Source organism: Prunus avium, chromosome 4 (genome assembly GCF_965620075.1).
Source record: "Prunus avium chromosome 4, drPruAviu1.hap1.1, whole genome shotgun sequence".
Lineage (NCBI taxonomy): Eukaryota > Viridiplantae > Streptophyta > Magnoliopsida > Rosales > Rosaceae > Prunus > Prunus avium.
This window is the reverse complement of record NC_142287.1, coordinates 30,058,032-30,081,027: the sequence shown is the minus strand read 5'-3', so window position 1 is coordinate 30,081,027 and position 22,996 is coordinate 30,058,032. Positions and strand designations below refer to the sequence as shown.

The following is a 22,996-nucleotide window of genomic DNA, read 5'->3' as shown; positions in this document are numbered from 1 at the left end:
TTCTCCATGGATTCACAAGTTTTTGGCTTCACCTTGGAGAGCTGGAGGGCATCCAATACACTGATGGAAACTGAAAGGATCAGATACCCTTTGTAGGTTGGTTTTGTCTATTCTGATTTTTAAGTAGCACATAGAGTTAAAAGCATAATTAATTCTTAATTATGTACATAATGGAACTTTTCTGTATTACTCCAGTAATCAGTGCCAGAATTTGGAATTTAGTTATGTGGTTGTTAGATTGAATAATAATGTATGGCCCTTGCTTGCTCTTGTACTTGACGAGCACCAAGAACACATTTGGCCTCTTTCTCTGTCTCTAGAGGTCATCTGTTCTGTTTCTATGTTGACTCACCAATAATTGTCTTTGTCTTTGTGAGCAATGAGCATCACAAAGATCACTTTAAAAAAAAATCTGTGTATGAGCAATGAGCATGGAAATATTCCCACCGTAGTTTCTTCAATTCTTTCTTATGTTTTCTTTCTTTCTTCTTTCCATGATATACAATGATCAAGTTCAGATATGATTCAAACAGTTCCTTGATCACCATCCTCTTTTTTATTCTTCTTCTTCCAATTTTAGCATCTTCAGCCTGCACATGTGAAAAGCAACGCAAAGATCAAAACAAATCCAAGGAAGTGCTCCGATATAAACTAGTTGCAATAGTTTCAGTTCTAGTTTCTGGTGCTCTAGGAGTTTGCCTTCCGTTTCTGGTGAAGAACATATCGTCGATTCTCCACCCGGATAAGGACTTTTATCTACTAATCAAGGCCTTTGCAGCTGGGGTGATCTTAGCAACAGGGTTTGTTCATGTGCTTCCTGATGCTCATGAAAGTTTGACAAGCCCCTGCCTAAGTAAAAATCCATGGGGAAGGTTTCCCTTTACAGGTTTTGTTGCTATGGTATCAGCCATTGGTACACTGATGATGGAAGCTATTGCTACTGGGTACCATAAGAGGTCTGAGCTCAGGAAATCTCAGCCAGTTGATGGTGATGAAGAGAGTGATCATGGGGCACATCATGCTGGTCATGTCCATGGTTCTGCATTGGTGTTAGAACCATCAAATTCGTCAGAGCTTATCCGCCATCGTATCATATCTCAGGTAATTTCAAGTAAATTGTCTTCGAAAAAACATCTGAATTTCCTATACACCTATGAACTTGATTAATTGATTGAAATAATGCAATACAATTTACAAAACTGCAGGTTTTGGAGTTAGGAATTGTGGTTCATTCAGTGATCATTGGGATCTCCCTTGGTGCTTGTCAAAGCCCTCACACAATCAAGCCTTTGGTGGCAGCATTGAGTTTCCATCAATTCTTTGAGGGCATGGGGCTTGGTGGATGCATCTATCAGGTACTCTCAGTTCTTAACAAGCAAATTTGTTTGTCAACCAAATAATAAGAAGCAAAGAACTATGCTCCTAAAAGAAAACTAAACTCCAACAAGTTAGTCCAAATCAATCCAAGTGCATTATTGTTTTTCTTCACAATAATATAGTAAATTGATTTGACACATTTTAACTTATTGATCCTTTTTCCTTTATTATACTATCATGTAGTCACTTCTTTCTTTATTTCCTTTTTTTTTCTGTAATAATTTTTTTCAAGTTGAAAATGAAAAATAATTTGGCAAAATGTAACTAATTTAAGGCTGTATCTGATAGTAATTAATTAAGCTAGGACATTTATGATTTGTGCAGGCAAAGTTCAAGCATAAAACCATGGCAACAATGGTGCTATTTTTCTCCCTTACCACCCCAGCTGGGATAGCTGTTGGCATTGCAGTATCAAACACCTACACTAAGAGCAGCCCAACTGCACTAATTGTTCAAGGGCTTCTCTTATCAGCATCTGCTGGGATTCTCATTTACATGGCGCTTGTTGATCTTCTTGCTGCAGACTTTATAAACAATGCCAAAATGTTAGGAAACACCAAGCTCCAACTTGGTGCTAATTTTACTCTTCTTTTAGGAGCATGTTTTATGTCTCTCATGGCCAAGTGGGGAGAATCCTAATTAAATTCTAGTTTACTAAGGTTTTATATATGCAGCGACATGATTTAAATCAGCCCAATCAATTCATGGGGGTCCATGTTCTTTTTGGCTTGAAGGGGGTTTCATGTTCAACTGCAAACAATATGCAGACATATGTTTGTTTTAAAGATAAGAAAGCAAACTAAAATCCTTTTTTAGAATGTGTGTGTGTGTTTTTTTTTTCCAATATAAGCAATAGTTTAAATTATAAAAAGGAAGAGGGGTTTCTTATACACACACTATCAATGTACTATGAGGATTCAAATTTGAGACAATTGGTATGCAAGTCAATACTATCGCCGAAAATATCCTAAAAAATGCTATGTAATGAAAAAAAAAATTGAATCCATTTTTAAGAATGTGGGTTTTTGAACTTTCCAAGTGCACCAAAAATCAATTACAAGATTTTAAATAGCATGGCATTAGACTTATTGTAGGGCTTTGCTTGAATTGAATCAATTACAAGATAATAAATTATCTTCATCTGTATAAAAACTTACTTGTAATGAGATAATATTGTTTTGCTATTCCTAACTAATAACACAATGACATGTGGAAAAATTATTTTATGTGTCACTGCGTTATTGTCCGAATAGCAAAATGTGTTGTCATGAAAGTCTTTCTCCTCCATTTGGGACCGACCAAAGTGGGGGAATCTCTTTTTGTTTATGAGCTTATTTTTTACTCATTATTCAAACAATATGTTCTAAAATCTTTAGGTTGATATTCGTGGCAGTAGAGTGTGTTACGAAACTGGTCCAAAAACTAAAATTCCGGTTGTGAAATATATTCCAGGAGGAATAATATGTTGTAATCTGTAGGACCACCAACCAACTTTTATTGGAATTATGTTCTGAACCAATTAAATTATGACTTTCATATTCTTGTTTCTTTTTTTGATTGAAATTACTATATTTTCATTTTAGGCTGAAAAAGGAGGTGGGAAAGGGGCAGGGACAAAATGGAAGCATATATACATTGAATGGCAACAGGGCAGCGTCGAGTTTGTCATCCTATCTCTGTCTTTGCCTCTAAATGGGATGGGCAGAGACTTGATAGAACTTCTTTTTTTCTTTTCGAAAACATAGATGTGGCCATAAATACATAGTATAGCACATATCATACATTAAGACACACAATGTGAACACAAAACCCATACAATAACACTAAAAGATCAGAAAATAATTATAAAATATATGTATATTCCTATTTATAAAATGGAATAGGTAAACAGAGACAGGGACAGTTCCAAGATGGGTAATTGTATATGTCCGTCCATCCGTCCCCGCTTTTAATCTAACCCATTAAGGACAAGACTCTATGAGACTTCAAAATAAATTGTGAATCCAATGTAGTTTTAAAATGATTAAGAGATGAAATCTGAAAAGAAGATAACATTTATAAGTTGATTTTGTTGCATGAAAGGCAAAACACTAGTTTTTCACTTTCATGATATAAGTTGAGACCCAATTGTCATTCTAAGTTGTTTTTGGTCACAAAGTCAAATGAAGAGAAAAAGATACAAAATCAAGTCGACCAAGTAAATCTGGGTTCCCTCTTTACAGCATTGAAGCCTAGGCTGTGTGTCTTGTTTTTCGTCTAAGGAAACAGCACATAGCATATAACATAAAAAGAAAAAGAGAGTGAAAGAATTTGGTTAATTGCCAAAAATGCTTCATTTCATTTCATTTGGTGTGGACATATCTGATCCACCAACATGGGCCTTATGTTCTAGGGTTTTTGCCTCAAACAAAGGAGCTTCGCTTCTCAGCTTTCTCAATTTCATCTAGACAGAGTGTGTACTATTTTGTTGCATGGGATAAATTCTTTTTCTGATAACTCTATATTGCAATTTGTATGGCAAGTTTTGTTCAAAATGCAGCAGAAGCACAACAATTCTATCATAATCTCATCAAATGGCTTAAACAGCACACTTGTCATTTGTCAACCCCACTTCAATTTCATGTCGTCATTTTTACTCTAGCCCTTGCTTTTTCCAAATTCTCCCAACTCATATCTATACATATATAAATACAAAGGCTATGGAATAGGCTTAAATAAGCCACAGCCACAGCCACACCAGGCCACTCTATACCACTCCTTTATCTTTTACAATCTTCTTCTTCTTCTTCTCGTCCCTCCAATCTCTTGGTTTCTGCAGAAATATGCACATGCAGTTTCGATGCCACGGATCGTAACGAAGCCAAAGCTCTCAAATGCAAGCTAGTTGCAACAAGTTCAATCTTTATGTGGCTGGTGCCCTTTATAAGCATTGAACTTATTGCAACTAGCTTTCATTTTTGAGCTTTATGTCACCATAACCTGTTTTAATTAACAAAGTATAAAATGAAGAAAGAGGAAATAATGTAACAGCAATAAGTGTGTACGATTCAGCTAGATCTTTGGCCCTTGACCTTCCATGAAGTATATGCATAACGTAAAGTTGTCAGGTCACAATGGGTGGAGCTACTACGACATTGAATAAGTCTGAGTTTTCTTCATCTCTCTTTCTAGTCTAAAGTAACCAGCATATAGCATAAAGAATAATAAGTGAAAGAAAGAAAAAAATTATCAGTTTTGGGGGAAAAAGACGAAGCAAGTCTAATTTGTTATCTTCCACACAAAAAAAAAAAACAAAAAAAACATAATCTGATCCCGCCAATGGCCTTGTGTTCTAGGCCTTTTGGCTAGATACCCATCTTAGCTTTTCTCAATTTAATAACAATTTAGTTTACTTATTGTGCTACTTGTCTAGGATGGGAGTTGTTTAGTTTGCTTGTATTTAACACAGAACTTGTTCTTTTTCATTTTATATGCTATACTTTTGTTGTATGGTATTTGATACAAGCCATAAAGCTTTGTTTTATATGGTAGCAGATTTTGAAATGCCATCGGCACTGACATGCACTCATGTTTTTCCTCGTTGGTGTTATAATCAATATCTCTATAATGCAGTGATCGTCCAAGCAATATCAGTCTTATTGTGGTCATCAATGTTAGAAAATCACTGGACCTAGACAGAAGTATGGGTACAAAAGAAATGTAACCAACATGGTCCATGCAGTCATGCAATGCACGTCAACTCCACAATGCGTTGACTGGCGTGTGGTTGTGAGCCATTGATATAAGTGGGAATTAATGGATGTGCATCAGTTAGCATTTGATCTACATGAATTACATAATACATCAACAGTTGACAGTCATTCATGAACGTGTGGACGATTGTTGCTAACATAACTCTTAAGTACAATCTCACTCTCGATTTCAAGTACAGAACCTCCTACAACCAAAGTCCTCTACCATATTAAACAATTACTGAATCAAAAAAAAAAAAACTTCAAATGTTAGAGAAATAAACTAACAAATCAGTTAAATGCTCTACCGTATTCAAAACCTTTTTAGTGCTTGATGGTGCTCCACACGGCAAGTCAAATTCCTTCCCTAGCTGAACAGAATTCATGCTCATGCATTGGCTAATAACCACTCTAAGATGGGATACTAATTTAATCTTTCAAGTGCCCCTTTGCTTTTTGCCTTCTTTGCTTTTCTTCGCCAACACCAAGAAAATTTCTTAGTCATGAATCATTATCATCATGGTTCGGAAAGAGATTAAAAGCTTAATTAAAGTCCTAACCTCCTTTAAGCTGTTCATTAACACATAATGTCGTCATTTGGCTCCATTAACCACACACTTGGCAACCCCCCACTTTCCTTTCTTACAAATAGGATTGAATTCCATGTCGCCATTTTCACCTCAACCCCTTTGCTTTTCCTGAACTCTCCAACTCATATATATACAGTAAGCAATAGGCTTACTCCTTCACATCCCACATCAAATTTCGAAGCCCTCCTCTACTCTCTCTCTCTCTCCCTTTCACTGAAAGCCATGAGAAAGCTCACTCCACCTCACACTCTTCTTCTTCTTCTTCTTCTGTTTGTCCCCATTTTGGTTTCTGCAGAATGCACATGTAGCAAAGAAACCCAACACCATGACAATGTCAAGGTTCTCAAGTTCAAGCTAGTTGCAATAAGTTCAATCCTCATAGCCAGTGTGCTTGGTGTCTCTCTCCCAATGTTGGGCAAGAAAATCCCAGCTCTACGCCCCGAAAACGATATCTTCTTCATGATCAAAGCCTTTGCTGCTGGCGTGATTCTAGCAACAGGGTTCATCCATGTCTTGCCTGAGGCATTTGAGAGCTTGACAAACCCCTGCCTCAGCCAAACACCATGGGGGAATTTCCCATTTACCGGCTTCATTGCAATGCTTTCGGCTATTGGGACGATGATGATCGATACCTTTGCCACTAGTTATTACAGAAGGTCACATTTCACTAAAGCGCTGCCAGTGAAAGAGGATGAGGAGATGCATGGGGTGCATGAGGGTCATGTGCACGTTCATACTCATGCCACACATGGTCATGCCCATGGATCCGGCGTGATTTTACCGGAGGATTCAGCTTCATCTTTCGAGCTTATTAGGCATCGAGTGATATCACAGGTAGAGTTGGCTTGTATTTTTAGTTGTTTATGGTTCACTATTTTTTGGTGATGGAGTTTGTTGGGTAGGTGCACACTCTGTTTCTCCCCTGTTTCCACTGTTTTTTGCTCTGCCATTCCTATGAACTACTTCCTATACTTTGTAATTACAATTTACAAGCATAAAGGTATTTGAAATTATTCCCAGAAGGAAAAAGCTTCAGTGAGTGCTGAATTGAAACATTTTCTTATCTGATTGATCAAAGAACTCTTTTGTTCAATTGGTTACAAACTATGGTGGTCCTGCATTCATTAGTTTGTTTTAATTTTACAATTTTCTTTTTTCTTTTTGTGAGTTAATTTCATTTTCCTGTTCTTTTTGCTGCTCTAGTTTTCTGACGTAATGATGTAGATTCCCTGTATAAATGTTTTACAGGTTCTGGAGCTTGGGATTGTGGTTCATTCAGTCATCATTGGGATATCTTTAGGTGCCTCTCAGAGTCCCAGAACAATCAAACCTCTGGTAGCAGCTTTGACTTTCCATCAATTTTTTGAAGGCATGGGCCTTGGTGGCTGCATCTCTCAGGTATCTTCAATTTCCTCCAAGATTTTTCCTTTTCTCCATTGTCTCATTTAGTCACCCCATAAATACAAAATAAATATATGAAGCAAACTCTGCTAACTTTCTTGGTTATAAGAAAATGTACAAATAAAATAAATATATAAATTTTTTAATGCATATAGTCTTGGAAACATTCATCATTTTCTAACCCTAAGATGTTGCCATTTACCAATATGAACAGGGTTAACAAAATCTTCTCGGTACCCATTTAGAGATCATGCGTATTTGTAGGGTCCAATGACTCCATTGCATTCCACCACCATATGTGTCTTCATTTCATTTGTACAGTACGGATTGCATGGTTCACTATTGGGACAGTCTCAGATCAGTTCAGTGCAGCATTTTGTTGAAAGTCAACTTTCATTTTTCTAGGGTTAGGGTAATTAAGCTGTGTTAATGTGTCTTTTCTTCACCATGAGGTTCCAAGTTCCACAAGTGTTTCAATCCCAAAACATTTTAGGGTTGTGAGTTTAGGTTATAAATCTTCTTTCTATTTTCATACAATTTTATGTGAGTTGCTTCAATTGTTTGTGCAGGCCAAATTCAAGTCCAGGGCCATTGCAACCATGGTGCTTTTCTTCTCCCTCACCACCCCAATTGGAATTGGTGTTGGAATGGGAATATCAAACATTTACAATGAGAGCAGCCCAACTGCTCTGATTGTGGAAGGGGTTTTCAACTCTGCTTCAGCTGGGATTCTAATATACATGGCTCTGGTTGACCTTCTAGCAGCAGATTTCATGAACCCTAGAATGCAAGGCAATTTAAGGATCCAGCTTGGGGCTAATATTTCACTTCTTTTGGGTTCTGGCTGTATGTCACTCTTGGCCAAATGGGCCTAAATGCTTCAATGCAATGAGGGCTAGATGTATGGTACATAGGTTTATCGAGCAAGATCCTTCTTAGGCATTGCTCTTTTGTGTGTGTTTTGTTTTGTTTTTAGGTTTCTCTCTGTTTACTTTCATCTTGAAATGTCTAGTGGAAATTTCGTAAATGTGTCTGTGCAAGGCCCGTTTGGTAACGTTTTCTGAGAATATTTTCAGAGAATGAAAACAAGAAAACGAATTTGCATTTTCAGGAAATGAAAATGCGTTTGGTAGATTAATTAGAAAACATCTTTAGAAAACAAAAATAATGAAAACGTGTCTGGTAGTACAATTTGAAATAATAATATGTGAGTTATTTTTATGAAAATGTTTTCCACGAGAATGAAAACAACTTTTTTCCGTTTTCTACAAGTACACATGAACTTGTTTTATGTTTTGGGCCACCGAACATGTTTTTGCCTCATTTTTGTTCTCTGAAAATAAAAACAATCTCTTAAAACGTTACCAAACGGGCCCTAATTCTTCCACCCATAGAAAAGTGTAAAAAACATGGAATGAATATAACGATCATATCTTAAAGAAATAACATGAGATATATGTCATAATTCAGTTTTGAAATGTTGAGAGTTAAAAGATATTGGGAAGACATGTTCCAAAATACCAATGAACACACTCACCACTACAAGTAGGAACAAATTGCCCTCATTTCACGTAAATTTTTCTCCTATATTGGCATTGTTTTTTATCAACATGAAAAGGGAGATTCGAACTTGAGACCTCTTCTATCATTAAGTAGAGGTGTATCAGTAAAATAAAAGCTAGTTGCAAAGAATAAAAAACGCGAATTTATTTGTTCGAAAACATATTACGATGATAAGAAATCTCACAAAGTTATACATTCAACACTAACATCGTACCAATTAGTTTGGTGGAAAATTGGGTAGATGTACCATCTTTGAGTCAATCCCATTTGTAGATACTATTCAATTTTCACATCAAGTCTAGTCTAAAAGAAAGTGGCGTTATCTGCACACTATACTTGTGGCTGCTTCATAGTGAAGCCATTATCAAATCATGTTGTCATGTTGATTTTATTTCAACGCTATGAATGGTTATGAATGTGCCTAAGAATTGCGCAATTTTCATATTCGTAATAATTCTTTCTATTTCAATTATTATTATGCTTTCTACAATTAGAATACAGTTCTATATTTACAGACATATAACTAAAAACAGTGATGTAACATACAGGGGGGTTGAACTCAAAATATTCCTTAAAAGAGAGAAAGCAAAAGTTGACTCAAAAAGAAAAAAAAAATCATGTAAAAAGAAAAAAACAAAATTGTATAATGTGAACGGTGTTGGGCCTGTTGGGCTTTAGATCTGATCATGGAGGGCCCACTGCCAAAATTATCTCTCTTGGGTTTGGCATCCCAGAAGTAAAACGACGGCAAGTCTCTTGTGTTGAAGCTTTGCTTATGAATTTCCAGCACCAAAAGAACAAGCTTTGCTTCTGAGTTATTTGTCTTCGGAGTCGGAACTATTTTATGTCCCCACAGGGAATATGCAATTTCTGTATCAGAAGGGATTGGATTGTTGAACAGGACAGGCAAGCTAACAGTGATTAGTCAAGTCCTTTCTTGGCGGCTCAATCTACCGATCCAATACTCTCAGTTGGGTATGCTCTTACTCAGTCCATTCTTTTCTGGCTTAAGTATGCGCTCAAAGTGTTTGATTAAATGTCTATGCGAGATTGGGTCATTGAAATTTAGTGTCTTTATTCACAGGTGACTTTGAAATTTAGTATTTTTGTTCAAAGATGATTGTTTGTTGATTGGTTGCATCTGAAAAGTTTTGGTCTTTATTTGAATATGAGATTGCTTTCAAGTGGTACACCATATCTCAGTAAAAACCAAGTAGTTCATACTTCACTTAAGCATTGCATAGAAGTATCCCAAGGAGAATTTAGTGTCTTTGTTCACAGGAAAGCCCACTTTGTTCCCTCATGTATGCAATTGTTATGACTTAAGTTGGAATTTTCTTTCTGTGTATGGGAATTTGATATAATTATTTGTTCCAATGAATTTATGATGTATTTCCTTTGTTTGTATGGGTATTTGATATAATTATTTGTTCCGATGAACTTATGATCACTAAACATAATAGCTGTGACTTTATCATGGGTTTCAGTCATTTATACTGACTTTGAGGAAATTCATGTGCATAGGCTAAGTGTTAGCAATGATGCCAATGAACTATGGTTATAGCCCATTAGTTACATCTCTGGCCCAGTGCATGTTTACAAGACTTATCGGTAGTCTTTTACAGCAAAATGTGTTAACCTACTCATCACTTGCTTGTGTTAACAATTCTAGAAAGTCCATTGTATCATCGATTATGATATCTCCCTCTCATGTTTGTTTGTGGCCCTAATACTCCTCGTGATTTATTTTTCTATTGGTGTTGATTATTTTGTTCTTCATTCTGTAGATTGGAGATAGCAATGGCAGGAGTAATACAAAAGTTTGTTACCGCGTCATTGTTTATGTGGATAACTCCCGTGGCGATATTATATGCGTTTAACAATAATTTGCTTCCTGGTAAGGCTGTTGTGCCAATCCTGTAGCTTTTTGTCATCTTCAGTCCTCATGTCTAATTGGTTGTCATAAAACTAGTACTGCATCTTATTGGAGGTCCCTCGTACAAATATAGGCTCGCACTAGTTATGCTGGGTTTTCCTTCTTAATGCTATATTACAATGAATTTATCTACTTTCAATCCTCTTTTTGATAATTTTGTCTGCGTTACTTGTTTTCTTTCTAAATAAGCAGACCATTTCTCATTTCACATTTTGAATTTATGTCATTCTGCATTTCATTCCTATCCTAGATCACCTTAGAGTTTGTCCATGTCACTCTTAATGTCGTGATCATGGGAATTTTCATCTTAATCAAGCCTTTTAAATATCTTCCAACTAATGACCTCTAAGTTCCCATGAGGAGAGTTTTGATGATTAGAAGCTTTGTTTTTTTATTTTTATAATTACATAATAATATCCTTACAGTGAATGTGCTTGACAAGAATAAAGATGGCATCCTATCACCAAGTATAACTAGGGTATGTAACAGAATAAATAAATAAATAAAAGTATAACTAGTGCCAAGATGATGTGGTGCCATACTGCTGTAGGATAGCATTGACGTTGTGGGCTTTGCTTTTGGAAACAAATTTGATTTTGGGATTTGAATGGTGGAAGAATCAGGATTACTATAAGATTAACTTTAGTCGCTCGATGATTTTACTAATTGGAATTTTGTCTCCACCTAACTAAGAAAACAGCTGCAGTATGTGCTAGTAGCAAGCTATACAAGGATTTGGGGTTTAGAGCTGTGTACAAAGTATGAGCTCGTGGGGTGATCGGAGGAAAATAAGGGCTAGTGGTGAAAACAGGAGTCCTAGTAATCAAATAAAAGGAGAAGAAGATAAATCTAGGCACTCTCCCTATTTCCCCATGTGAATTACATGCAAGGCTATAATTCATCATGGATTCTCTAAGAACACTTCAAAACTACTGAAGATGTTCTCTGAAACCTATTCTCCACTAAACAGAAAGAGTTATATCTAAGCTTCTCGAACTAGTAATCTTAATGGGACTTTGACCTCAAGATCAGAGACTAGTAAAGCCAAGCTAAAAAGAGGTTAGAAGCATAAGTACAGCCCAGTAACATGAAAAGATCCACAGCAAGATCCATGGGAACAATTATAAACCATTTATGTCATCTTTTAATTTTCAGAATACCCTACCACTTAAAATTGAGACCGCTCGGGATATGAAAATTTTGAAACAAATCAATGGCATCATCTTAGTAGTACTCAACTTGAGCTTTCACTATTTAAGTTTTGTTTCTTATCAAAAGAAAATTACTCAACTTGCCATTACATGTATCGACTATCTTAAGATTATTACTTCTTTTTTTGGCTACTGTTGGATTTCCAGCTGTAGGTAAAATGTTATCTAGAGCCTAGAGGCCATCGGTATTCCTGTGGGTAGTATGGGTAATCTTGTGCAAAGTACTATGGTTGTAGGAAATTTCTGAAGAAAACATAGGCGCTTGTGTTTGTATCACCAAATTGCACAGCCAACATGCCCTTATCACAATCATGCAAGTGAATGTCTGATTAAATCAAAAAACTTTGATCTTGTAACTTGCCTTACTATGTGATAATTTTTTGCAAGGATTTAGGAAGGGAGCTTTATAGAGTTACTTTCCTAGGTTTTCCTCTTGGATTATCTGAGCGTGTTCTTCATGTGAAACAGGTGCAAGCGACATGTCTCCCTATTCACTCACATTGTTGAGTGGATTCCTTGCTGTTATATCTGTCAACATAGTTATTGCATTTTATATATATATGGCGATGAAGGAACCTTCTGACAAACATAAGCCTGATCCTGCATTTCTTGCTGAGGCCAAAGCTAGTGTAAGCCAGCCTATAGGTGAAGCTGATAGCTCTTCCCAATCCTCCAAGAAAGAAGAGTAGGATATCCCATTTGTCATTTCCACAGTCGGAAGCACTGAAAATTTGACAGCATCATGCAGTCTGCAGACCATAGATAGTGATTAAGAATCCATTTGATTAATGTATGTTGGTTTTCATTTTCTGTCAGCTGCTATTGATGATGTGATTTTGCTATCACAAGCTCCTTTCTGGAACTTGCCACTGTGGATGCATTCTTCACCCCTTATTTTTCAGATAAATTTTAGTGTTTGAGGAAAATCATGGCTGCACTTACTTTTTGACTCAAAGCGATTGAACTCTCATATATTTAGGCTGCAAGTCTACAACTAATTGAGATTGCTTTTATGTGTAACCTAACTTTAGGCCTACCATACATCTCACGTTAAATCTCCTCCTTGAAAGCATGACAATGGATCATTTTGAAATATGTCCAACACGAAAATGGCAGAAATGCAAGCTAGAGGCCTCTTTCCATCTCTCTTCAAGTGATAGGTGATGAGTGATAGAAGGAATGTTTCGGTGTACAACATCTCCATGTGACGTTAACCGTATATGTTATAACACGTGTATATTTATTGATATTTCAACCGAAAGTATAAACTTGTCGTCTTATCATGTTACAACATATAGATTACTAATATTGTGCGACAGTTTTATACGTTAGAGAGATAAGGAGAGTAATGCTATATAATCATTAATAGGAAGCAACGTTTCCCAACTTAATTAAGTTGGGTCAATTTGTGTAAACTCCTTGGTATCCAATGAATATTTGTGTAAATCTCTCTCTCCCATTGCTTGTACTAAAAAAGATTATAAATAAATAAAATAAAAACTAATCTTCGTCAATTGTTGGTTGGGCCTCAGCTCAGGTCAACCCAACTATCAACTAGGTCAATTTGCAATCTGCTACATCAATTAGGACTAGGAAAAGCCCTAGCCCCAATTTTCAACCCATTTTTATTATATAAGATTATAAAAATAGGCTACAAATACAAAGACATGAAATAAAAGAACCCACAGACCACAGAAGGGAAACCTCCAAAAACCCAAATACCGAATCGAAGGCTCAGAGAGAGAGAGAGAGAGAGAGAGAGAGAGAGAGAGAGAGGGACAACAAGAAACACAACAAGAAGACCCGTAGAAGGAGGGCAAAGAGGAAGGACAAATGGGTAGGAAGAAGAAGAGGGTTTCGTCGAAGGTTTGGTGCTACTACTGTGATAGAGAATTTGACGATGAGAAGATACTGGTGCAGCACCAGAAAGCTAAGCACTTCAAGTGCCATGTCTGCCACAAGAAGTTATCAACCGCTGGTGGCATGGCCATTCATGTCCTCCAGGTCCACAAAGAGAGCGTCACCAAGTATTGACTTCTGTACTTTCCCCAATTATTTGAACCCTAATTTTTACGTTCTTTCATAGCTGACTTTACTATATGATAATACGATATTGATCAGTTTTATGTTTGCTATATATAACTATGATCTTCATTGTTTTTATTTTTGCTATGTAAAAATATGATCTTCATCCTTAAAAAAATCATAGTTTGGTCAGTTGGTGCATCTTTCTAATGGGCTTTAGATAAAACAACTTCTTTTTTTTTATTAAAAAAACGATTTGTGAAGAATTTTTTTGCTGGCAAAATAATTTGAGATTAAAGTTTTTATGTTAGCTGCATAGGCAAAAGTTTAATGGTCAATGGCATTGATAGGCTATCTTGATTTTCGAGCAAATTCAAGCTGTAGGTATTTGATGGAAGTTTAGTAGAATTTGGATTCCAGGAAACAATGCGGCGGTTACTATAAATTGGTTTTTATGATGTTGGGATATACTGAAATGTCAATGCGTTTGCATATGAGGCACGCTTCTTAATAAAGAGAGGGCCCCTGAACCTCAGGAAGTTAATGTATTGTATTAACCTTTTACTCATATAACTGTAAGAGGAACTTTATGCACATACCTATGTGCTGATGATAAACTCGGACTTTGTCCACTGTATTCAAAAAGTAAATGTTAATTCATTTCTTTTTGAACTCTAACCAATTTGTCATTAATACAAAAGAACAACCCATATTCAAAAACCCGGTTTCAAGTTTTCTAACTCAGACATGAGAACATTATCGTAGATGCTTGTAGTTGCTCATTGTTTGTGATTAAACTATTTCACTTGATCATTTAAATGAGCTATTATAAATGGCCATTGCAATTTGTTCAATATATTTGAACTGTGCCTCAATATAATTCCTTACCCTGATTTTCTTTTTCACTACTGATACTCAAACTGGAAAAACTATGTTTTACAGAGTTCCCAATGCAAAGACTGGAAGAGAGTCGACGGATATTGAAATATATGGGATGCAAGGAATCCCACCTGACGTCTTGGCTGCACATTATGGAGAGGAAGGTGAAGGATCCTTACAAATATGATGTTTATCCAGAGAATTTTCTTATTTTATGTTTAGGTTATGTTATCCCCGTTGATATTTGGTGATGGTTAAATTTTTATTTTATTTAAATGATTAAATTGAACTGTTTTATGCCTTCTTTGGGTTTGATTCACATTAAGTTTCACCTGGATGTGCTGGTACATGCAAATATACATAAACCAACCCATTTGAATCAAATTTCCTTGAATAGTATAATGTATTAAATAAGGTGAGCTATTGGAGTGTTCATAGCAACATCCATGTAATAGTTATTTGGGTATAAAAGCTTTGATGATTGTATTTGGTCCAGTTGGAAATTTTTAACATGTTGAAATTCTCCTGTTTTCATGGTTGAACCAATTTACTTGCAAGAGAATGCATCCACATATAAACTCATGCAAGTACACACTCATTCGGATGTCCTAATCTGTGCATAAGAATTCTGTATGAAATGTTTTGTCGTGGTTTGTCTTAAAGACTAATTGAACCAACAAAAAGTGTACAGTACCTATCATTTTGTGTTGTTCATTTCATGTCCTCTTGAAGTTATAGCATTAATCATATAAGTTAAGTTTAAATATATTTGCAGATGAGGACGCTCCATCAAAAGTAGCTAAAGTGGACATCCCGTCAACCCAGTTTGTTGGTGGTATGGTACCAGGTTCGATGGGGATTGGATATCCTCCCCAACCAGCTTTGGGTGCAATCCGGCCAATGTATGTTTTCTGTGAGGTTTCTTGCATATCCTCCGCAAGCAGCTTTGTGAAATTTGAAAACTCTATTTTCTGTGTTACATACTGATTACCATTTACGTAAACAACTTATCTGTATGTTTCTTTGGTTTTTGTTTGCACCAGTTACAGTCCTGCAGTTCCAATGCCTCCAAATGCTTGGCAACCTCGTCCCCAGCCATGGTTTCCACAACTTCCCTCAGTCTCAATTCCTCCTCCTTCCTCATTGGGTTATGTGCCGCAGCCATTGTTTCCTGTGCAGAATGTGAGGCCACCCCCACCATCATCAACCCCTGCACATCTGCCATCACATATAACTCCACCTGGACTTCCTACATCCATGCCTCCTGTTCCTGTATCACAACCTCTGTTTCCTGTTGTTGGTATAAATAATGTACCAACTCAAAGTTCTCCCTTTTCAGCTCCTATGCTTTCAACTAGTATTCTCTCAAATTCTCCAGCTGAACTTAAAGGCTCAACAGATGCACATCAAGGTGCGAAAACTTTCATAACAAGTAGTTATCTAAGCATTTCAGGTTTGATGTCCTATGTTTTATTTGCTTAATGGTCTTTCAGATACGATTTTTGTGTGTAAATTTTTGTTTTTTAGAAGTAATTCAATTTGGTATTTCAAAATTTTCCAAAATTGAAACTTGTAGCTCATAATATGGGTGTTTTAAGTAGGCATGATGCTGTAATTTATCTGGTATCCCCTCCTTTTTGTATATGTTGGTGGTAACTGTACTTTAATTTTTTTTTTTTTAAATTTGGAGTGATTTAATATGTGTAACATTCTATTGTATATAACTGTCTGTCTTGTCAAATGTTTTTTGTGGTAATCTTATGCCCTTCCCTTGTCTATGCTTTGGCTAATTTAAAGTCTCTCAAAATTTTGTTTTTTTCTTTCGTAACAGTATGGAGTCAAAGCTGTATTCTAATCATAGATTTTAACAAAAATGGTATTTTCTTGCTTTCAGATCATGCTTTCCTTATGTATGATAAAATAAGTAATAGATGCTTTGGGAATTTTCTCTTGTTATTTATGGTTCAAGTCACCTTTTGAGATTATACTACAGAGTACTGTTTTGGGAATTGATCAACTTCAAATTTGGATTTGCCATCAACAGCTTAATTTGTACTTTGCAGGCTTATGTGTATTTGATATATTACAAAGGCAGTTTGTTATCTTCCTTGTTATGCACCCAATTGATCCTGTTAATTGTTTTTATTTCTTGACCAACTAAGCTACTAGTTGTTCTGGTATGATAAGCCTTATGTGTTTGCCCTTTACAATAATGAAAACTGCCCACATTGCTAAAAATATAGCTCTTCTGTCCTAGTTGATGCCTTGGGATTGTTGATTTCATGTGTGCAAGGCTTGTGAACCTGATATCTCCCTTGCATTTAATTGCTACAGGTGGGACCTTAATTAATTCACACTCTTATGCATCTGGTCCAAATACTGGTGGTCCATCAATTGGACCACCCCCTGTAATTGCAAACAAAGCTCCTGCTCCTCAGCCAGCCGCTAATGAGGTGTATCTGGTTTGGGATGATGAGGCTATGTCCATGGTAAGTCATTTCTAGTTTACACAATGCTAATTAGGTTTCTTTTTTGCTAGTGTTGTGGCTAACTGGTTCAGTTGACTTACTTGCAGGAGGAAAGAAGAATGTCCTTAGTGAAGTATCAGGTGCATGATGAAACTAGCCAGGTAAGTCATACTACCTCTTTAATTTACGGAGTTGGATTGCTCTAACCAGATAGGTAGGCTTTATGTTTTTTTTTTTTGGTTTGGAAAAGGAGGTAGGCTTTATGTTGTCTTTTCAGATTGGCTTGTTTACCAATTTTTCCTGTTTAGAGAGGCATATACTGTATGAATTTGAACTTTTTTCTTTTGAAAAGAAAATTTTAGCAAAGAACATGTGAACCTTTTAGTCCTCCATCTTTCTGCTTTCCAACCCTTGGTTGATGGGCATGCTGTTTTGTTTAAACTGCCATTTCTCGGGTTTCCACGCAACTGCATCAAAAGGTTCAAGTAGGTATTTACATTATTTTTGCTGTTAGTTAGTAATTACAATTTTGACAAGCTTGCTGCAATGGGCTCAAGGATTCTTCTACCTAGCATCGTACTCAGTTAAGTACGGAATCTATGTATTTGTTCTTTTAAAATTTGGATTTATCTGTTGTTATTCACTCTCCCTATGCTTTCTTTTGGGGCGTGGGGATTTGAGTGAAACAAGATCAAGCCCAACAGATTTTTGTTTAATTGTAGCAACATTACTTTATTATTGAACAGTGAAACCAGACTTGGCACAGGTCAGCTTCTTTCACAAAGTTTGGTATCTTTGGATAGGACCAATTTACTTATCTTGCTTGACCAAGTGAATGATGCCCCCGGTTCCTCTCTGATTATCTTATTGCTGTTTTATTTTCCAGATGAGTTCAATTGATGCAGCCATAGACAGAAGGATTTTGGAGAGCCGGCTCGCTGGCCGGATGGCATTTTAGATCAAATAGCAGCGATGGGCCAATGGCATTGTATGCACTGTTGGAATCTCACGCTGATGTATGGACCTTGGAATGTCATGCTGATGTGTGGTCCATGTTTCGCCTAGTTTATTTGATGAGCAAGGCGGGTTCTTTGGTTTGTCTTGCAAGTAAAACCAGTCATACCTTTGTGTTGTATTCTTTGCAAGAATGTGAGGTGGAAGGGAAAATTATTTTAAGTTATGATATTCTTTTTTCCATTTTCCCTTTCGCTTGCTCCCATAGATTTTGATGTAAACCTTTTAGGATATGTTCATTTGAAGGATTTCATTTACTTCCCCAGTGATTCAATAGTATTCTAGTTCTATATTTCAAATGTGAATAGTAACTTGATTGTTGTTTATTGATGATGATGCTGTTATGTTGCTTATTGTGACAAATTAGTCCCAAGAGTTAAATTTAAAAATAAATAAATAAATAAATAAAACTGAGAAGGGCTTGAATCCAAGCACGCTCCAATACTGGTCTAGCTTTGGGACTGTTTCTTTTACGAGCACTGTAGAGCAACTACTCCATCTACGAATACCAGAGCTACAATTTGCAAAAATTTGCTTTTGCATGGTGTTGTGTTGCAGTCGATCAACGTGATGACGTATTTTGTATATAAATATTACACCTCCTAAAATATGGAAAATAGAAATTCGTCATGTTCATATATTTTTCGTCATTCAAGTAGTACTTCGGATAAATATTCTAGCTATGGCCAGCAATCCCATCACAATAGTAACACATTGGTTGTGTACAAAGGTTCTCTATGGTCAGTTTAATCGATCTTCGACAAAGCTTAGAGAAAATTTAACATATATAGACAGTTCTAATCATAAGATTAGTGCTCAAGCTAATGCCTCAAATTAGATCCTATTCTTCATTTGAAACTTTGTTTCAAATACTCTTTTTGTTGAATTTGTTTTGCATATGGTGCACTAAGTCTATGTCCTTCCATTCTTGGGTAATAGCACTTGTACTCATGTGTTCCTCGTCCCATCATAGCTTAATTTTGCATATGTAAGTTAAGGTTTTTTTTTCTTTTTTTTTTTCTTCAGATAATCACACATGTGAATTAGGTTAGTTAGTCAAAATAGTGTCAATTTCCTTCCCCTCAAGTTTGAGTCTCTCCTTTACATAAATATTAGAGTAGGTTAGAATGTCACATTGTCAAAAGTTTTTATACCTAAGAGAAAACTAATTATTAATATCTTGAAAATGCATTTACATGGTGCTAGCAATAGCAAAAGTACAAAGGAAAATAAGAAAAGAAGAAAAATAAAAAAATAAAAAAAAAGAAGAAGAAGAAGAAGACCACTTCCTATTCAGGACACCAAAAAATAGAATTTTTTTTTTTAATAAAATGGGGAAAAAAAAACTTCTTTGTGTATTCAGAAAATGCGATACAGAGACCAGACAACTATGCTAAAATATGAAACCGAATACGATAATATTTCTTTGTGGGAATTTTCTATATATTCTTCTCCTTGTAGTATGTCATATTTATAATACAACGGAGCCTTAGTGGCCCAATAAATAATAAATTCATATTTCTATTTACAGTAGGAAATCAGGAATTAAAGTAAATCAAATATAATTATAATGGGAATTCTTGGTGTGTAAGGAAAGAAACACTCCCCCTCACGTTGGTGCATAGATGTCGCCAATGCCCAACTGGTCGAGTGAATTGTGGAACGCTCTACTAGAAATTGCCTTTGTCAAAATATCTGCCAATTTGAGCTTCTGTTTGATATAGTGTCGATCTACCTCAACATATTTGGTGCGATTATGTTGGACTGGATTCCGTGCAATAGCTATTGCAGCCTTGTTGTCACAAAAAAGATTCATTATAGATGTAGATCTATACCCAAGTTCAGTAAGCAACCTCTTTAACCAAATGAGTTTGCAAATTCTTTTGGTCATTCCTCTGAACTTGGCTTCTGCACTGGATAACGCGACAACCTTCTATTTCTTGCTCCTCTATATAACTAAATTACCTCTCACAAATGTGAAGTAACAGGATGTGGATTTCCTATCCGTTATACTTTCTGCTCGATCTGCATCTGTGTAACCATCAATATTCAGATGACCATATTTTGAGAACATAAGTCCTTTTCGGGTGTAGACTTCAAATATCTAAGTATTCAAAGAACTGCATTCATGTGGCCTTCACTCGGAGAATGCATAAATTGACTGAAAACGCTAACCGCATAAGCAATGTCAGGCGGGGTATGAGACAAGTAGATCAATCTTCACACTAACCTTTGGTATCTTTCTTTGTTAGTTGGAACTTGATCCGGGTACTCTCCAAGATTATGATTCTGAACAATAGAAGTGTACATGTTTGCAACTAGCATTTTTGTGTCTGTCAACAAGTCCAAGACATATTTTCTTTGAAAGAAAAATATGCCTTGTTGTGATCAGGTCACCCCAATCTCCAAGAAATATTCGAGTCCACCTAGATTCTTCATCTCAAATTCAATAGTCAAATAGTCTTGTAGCTGAGATATTTCATGTTTATCATTCCCAATAATAATCATGTCGTCAACATAGATTATTAAAGCTGTTATCTTCCCATTATGATGTTTCAAGAACAGAGTATGATCTGAGTTACTCTATTGGAAACCATTGTTCTTCATTTCCATGGTGAATCGCCCAAACCATGGTCGTGGTGACTCTTTCAGTCCATACAACGCCTTCTAAAATTTGCATATTGTTCCAGTCTGAGTAGTATTATAACCATGAGGAATGTCCATATACACCTCTTTCGTGAGTCCTCCATATAGGAAAGCATTCATGAAATCAAACTGGTGTAGTGACCAGTCCAAATTAGCTGCGAGGGACAGTAAGACTCTGACTATGTTCAATTTTGCAACTGGTGCAAAGGTTTCTTCATAATCCACAATATAAGTTTGTGTGTACCCTTTTGCCACAAGTCTTACTTTGTATCGCTCGATAGATCCATCAACGTTGTGTTTTATGGTAAACACCCATCTACATCCGATAGTCTTTTTTCCTTATCGTAAAGTTTTCAGTGTCCAAGTCTAATTTTTCTCAAGAGCTTTCATCTCCTCCTTTATAGCTTGAATTCACTTAGGAACTTTCAATGCTTTAGCAACCTTGGTTAGGATATGAATAACAGACAACTGATGCATAAAGGCCTTGAGTAGTTCAGATATTTTCCCAGTAGATACATAGTTCGCAATTGGATACTTTAATATCTTGCCAATATCATGTGAATAACAGTTTGATGGCTTCCCACGATTCTGCTTGAAAGGTAATTGGTATCCAATAGATTTATCCTCTAAATTTATAAAGTGTAGTAGGAGTAGTTACCTCAAGGATATTCTCAGGAGATTGGTCTATTGGTATTGTTGAGTTAGAGGGGGGTCTTCATCCCGTTGTTTTGTATTGTTCACAGGTGTCAAGCGGGTCTAGCGATTGATCATTGTGAATGGGTGATTGATCGCTTTTCGGCAGAGAGCAATCTCGTGCTCTAGACTCGAGACGATCGATCGTTTCTGTACAAAGGCGAATTTCTTCGCTTTCCAAGTCACTCCAATTCTGCTCTTCACTTTATATCTCCCCCTGCAGCGTAGAATTGGATGATGGGTAATGAAAGAACATTTCATATTCCAAAAAGGTCACATTCAAAGTGACATAAGTATGTTGGGTAGAAAGATGATAACAGCAGTAGCCTTTCTGATGAGTGGCATAACCCGCAAAAACACAAGAAAGCGCACAATGATCAACTTTGCTACACTGGTTTTGTGGAGATGAACGAAAGTCACGCATCTAAAGATTTGGGGTATAAGTACCAAAACAGAGGGCAAAGGCCCTTGTTGCGCAAGCACTTGTAAAGGAGTTGTAAAGATCAATACACTAGAAGACATGCGATTAATAAGGTGAATAGCGGTGATAATAGCATCATCCCAGTAATGGCGAGGAACATGAATGCCAATCAGAAGTGCTCAGGCGATTTCAAGAAGATGTTGATTCTTTCGTTCAGCAACACCATTTTGTTGTGGTGTCTGAAGAGAAGTCATATCATAAATAATTTCATATTGTTGGAAGTAAGCTTGAAATTTATGATTGAAAAATTCTCCACCATTGTCTGAGTGAAGAATCTATATTTGAGCATTGAACTGAGCTTCTGTTTGTGAAAGAACTGAAAACAAGAAAACACTTCGTTTTTGTTCTTCAGCAAATAAAGTCATGTCATTCGTGTACAATCATCTACGAATGTGACAAACCAACGAACACCAGCAGAAGTAGTGATATGTGAAGGTCCCCAGATAAGAGTGAATTAACGTAAACGGAGTAGTACACTTGTTCGTACTCAACGGATAGGCACACAGTGACTCTTAGCCAAAATATAAGTGTCACATGTGAAGTTGGAGTCCTTGAAACCTGAGAATAAATCTAGTATAAAATGCTTCATATAACTAAAAGACGGATGTCCTAATCAACGGTGCCACATCCAGATTTGTGTTTAGGGATGCGTCACACTATTAGCCATGCTGGGACTGAATTCATCTATATAATGTAGCCCTCCCTCTCTTAGTACCACGACCAAGAATCTTCTTAGTATGAATATCCTGAAGCAAACAAAAACTCGAATAAATGAGTACACATCAATTCAATTGTTCAATAAGCTGACTAACGGACATCAATTCATTGGATAAAGATGAAACAATTAAAGTATTAGATAGTGAGAGAGAGGATGATAGTGCAACAGTGTCAGCCCCTATCACAGGATAAGTAACTTTATTGGCGTTAGCAATACAAGTTTGTCGGGGTTGTGTAGTATTCAAAAAATCATCAAGATCATAC

The 22,996-nt window shown here is 36.3% G+C and overlaps 4 protein-coding genes across 4 annotated transcripts; all 4 read left to right on the top strand.

Annotated features, from left to right (window-relative positions):
* The first annotated feature begins 232 nt into the window (after positions 1–232).
* LOC148295203 (zinc transporter 5-like) lies at positions 233–2,180 on the top strand. Its single transcript, XM_088252216.1, has 3 exons — positions 233–1,101; positions 1,206–1,355; positions 1,702–2,180. The coding sequence occupies exons 1-3, from the start codon at positions 505–507 to the stop codon at positions 2,014–2,016; spliced, it is 1,062 nt and encodes a 353-aa protein (XP_088108342.1). The 5' UTR covers positions 233–504; the 3' UTR covers positions 2,017–2,180.
* Positions 2,181–5,785: 3,605 nt separating this feature from the next.
* LOC110748720 (zinc transporter 1-like) lies at positions 5,786–8,126 on the top strand. Its single transcript, XM_021948666.2, has 3 exons — positions 5,786–6,532; positions 6,947–7,096; positions 7,669–8,126. Exons 1-3 carry the CDS (start codon positions 5,921–5,923, stop codon positions 7,972–7,974), a joined length of 1,068 nt encoding a protein of 355 aa, XP_021804358.1. The 5' UTR covers positions 5,786–5,920; the 3' UTR covers positions 7,975–8,126.
* Positions 8,127–9,400: 1,274 nt separating this feature from the next.
* Positions 9,401–12,735, top strand: LOC110744725 (uncharacterized). Its single transcript, XM_021944712.2, has 3 exons — positions 9,401–9,637; positions 10,450–10,559; positions 12,278–12,735. Exons 2-3 carry the CDS (start codon positions 10,463–10,465, stop codon positions 12,496–12,498), a joined length of 318 nt encoding a protein of 105 aa, XP_021800404.1. The 5' UTR covers positions 9,401–9,637; positions 10,450–10,462; the 3' UTR covers positions 12,499–12,735.
* Positions 12,736–13,472: 737 nt separating this feature from the next.
* On the top strand, positions 13,473–18,546 carry SUF4 (zinc finger (C2H2 type) family protein). The gene is made up of 7 exons (XM_021944710.2): positions 13,473–13,836; positions 14,777–14,877; positions 15,489–15,615; positions 15,757–16,124; positions 17,048–17,202; positions 17,289–17,342; positions 18,068–18,546. The coding sequence occupies exons 1-7, from the start codon at positions 13,643–13,645 to the stop codon at positions 18,137–18,139; spliced, it is 1,071 nt and encodes a 356-aa protein (XP_021800402.1). The 5' UTR covers positions 13,473–13,642; the 3' UTR covers positions 18,140–18,546.
* The last annotated feature ends 4,450 nt before the right edge of the window (positions 18,547–22,996 follow it).

Bases quoted from the DNA above. Each gene is read 5' to 3' on its own strand.
- LOC148295203 (XM_088252216.1), top strand. From the start codon at position 505: ATGATCAAGTTCAGATATGATTCAAACAGTTCCTTGATCACCATCCTC. The intron at 1,102-1,205 runs GTAATTTCAAGT...ACAAAACTGCAG, and splicing joins GCCATCGTATCATATCTCAG to GTTTTGGAGTTAGGAATTGT. The intron at 1,356-1,701 runs GTACTCTCAGTT...TGATTTGTGCAG, and splicing joins TTGGTGGATGCATCTATCAG to GCAAAGTTCAAGCATAAAAC.
- LOC110748720 (XM_021948666.2), top strand. From the start codon at position 5,921: ATGAGAAAGCTCACTCCACCTCACACTCTTCTTCTTCTTCTTCTTCTG. The intron at 6,533-6,946 runs GTAGAGTTGGCT...AATGTTTTACAG, and splicing joins GGCATCGAGTGATATCACAG to GTTCTGGAGCTTGGGATTGT. The intron at 7,097-7,668 runs GTATCTTCAATT...TTGTTTGTGCAG, and splicing joins TTGGTGGCTGCATCTCTCAG to GCCAAATTCAAGTCCAGGGC.
- LOC110744725 (XM_021944712.2), top strand. From the start codon at position 10,463: ATGGCAGGAGTAATACAAAAGTTTGTTACCGCGTCATTGTTTATGTGG. The intron at 10,560-12,277 runs GTAAGGCTGTTG...CATGTGAAACAG, and splicing joins TAACAATAATTTGCTTCCTG to GTGCAAGCGACATGTCTCCC.
- SUF4 (XM_021944710.2), top strand. From the start codon at position 13,643: ATGGGTAGGAAGAAGAAGAGGGTTTCGTCGAAGGTTTGGTGCTACTAC. The intron at 13,837-14,776 runs GTATTGACTTCT...TATGTTTTACAG, and splicing joins CACAAAGAGAGCGTCACCAA to AGTTCCCAATGCAAAGACTG. The intron at 17,203-17,288 runs GTAAGTCATTTC...ACTTACTTGCAG, and splicing joins ATGATGAGGCTATGTCCATG to GAGGAAAGAAGAATGTCCTT.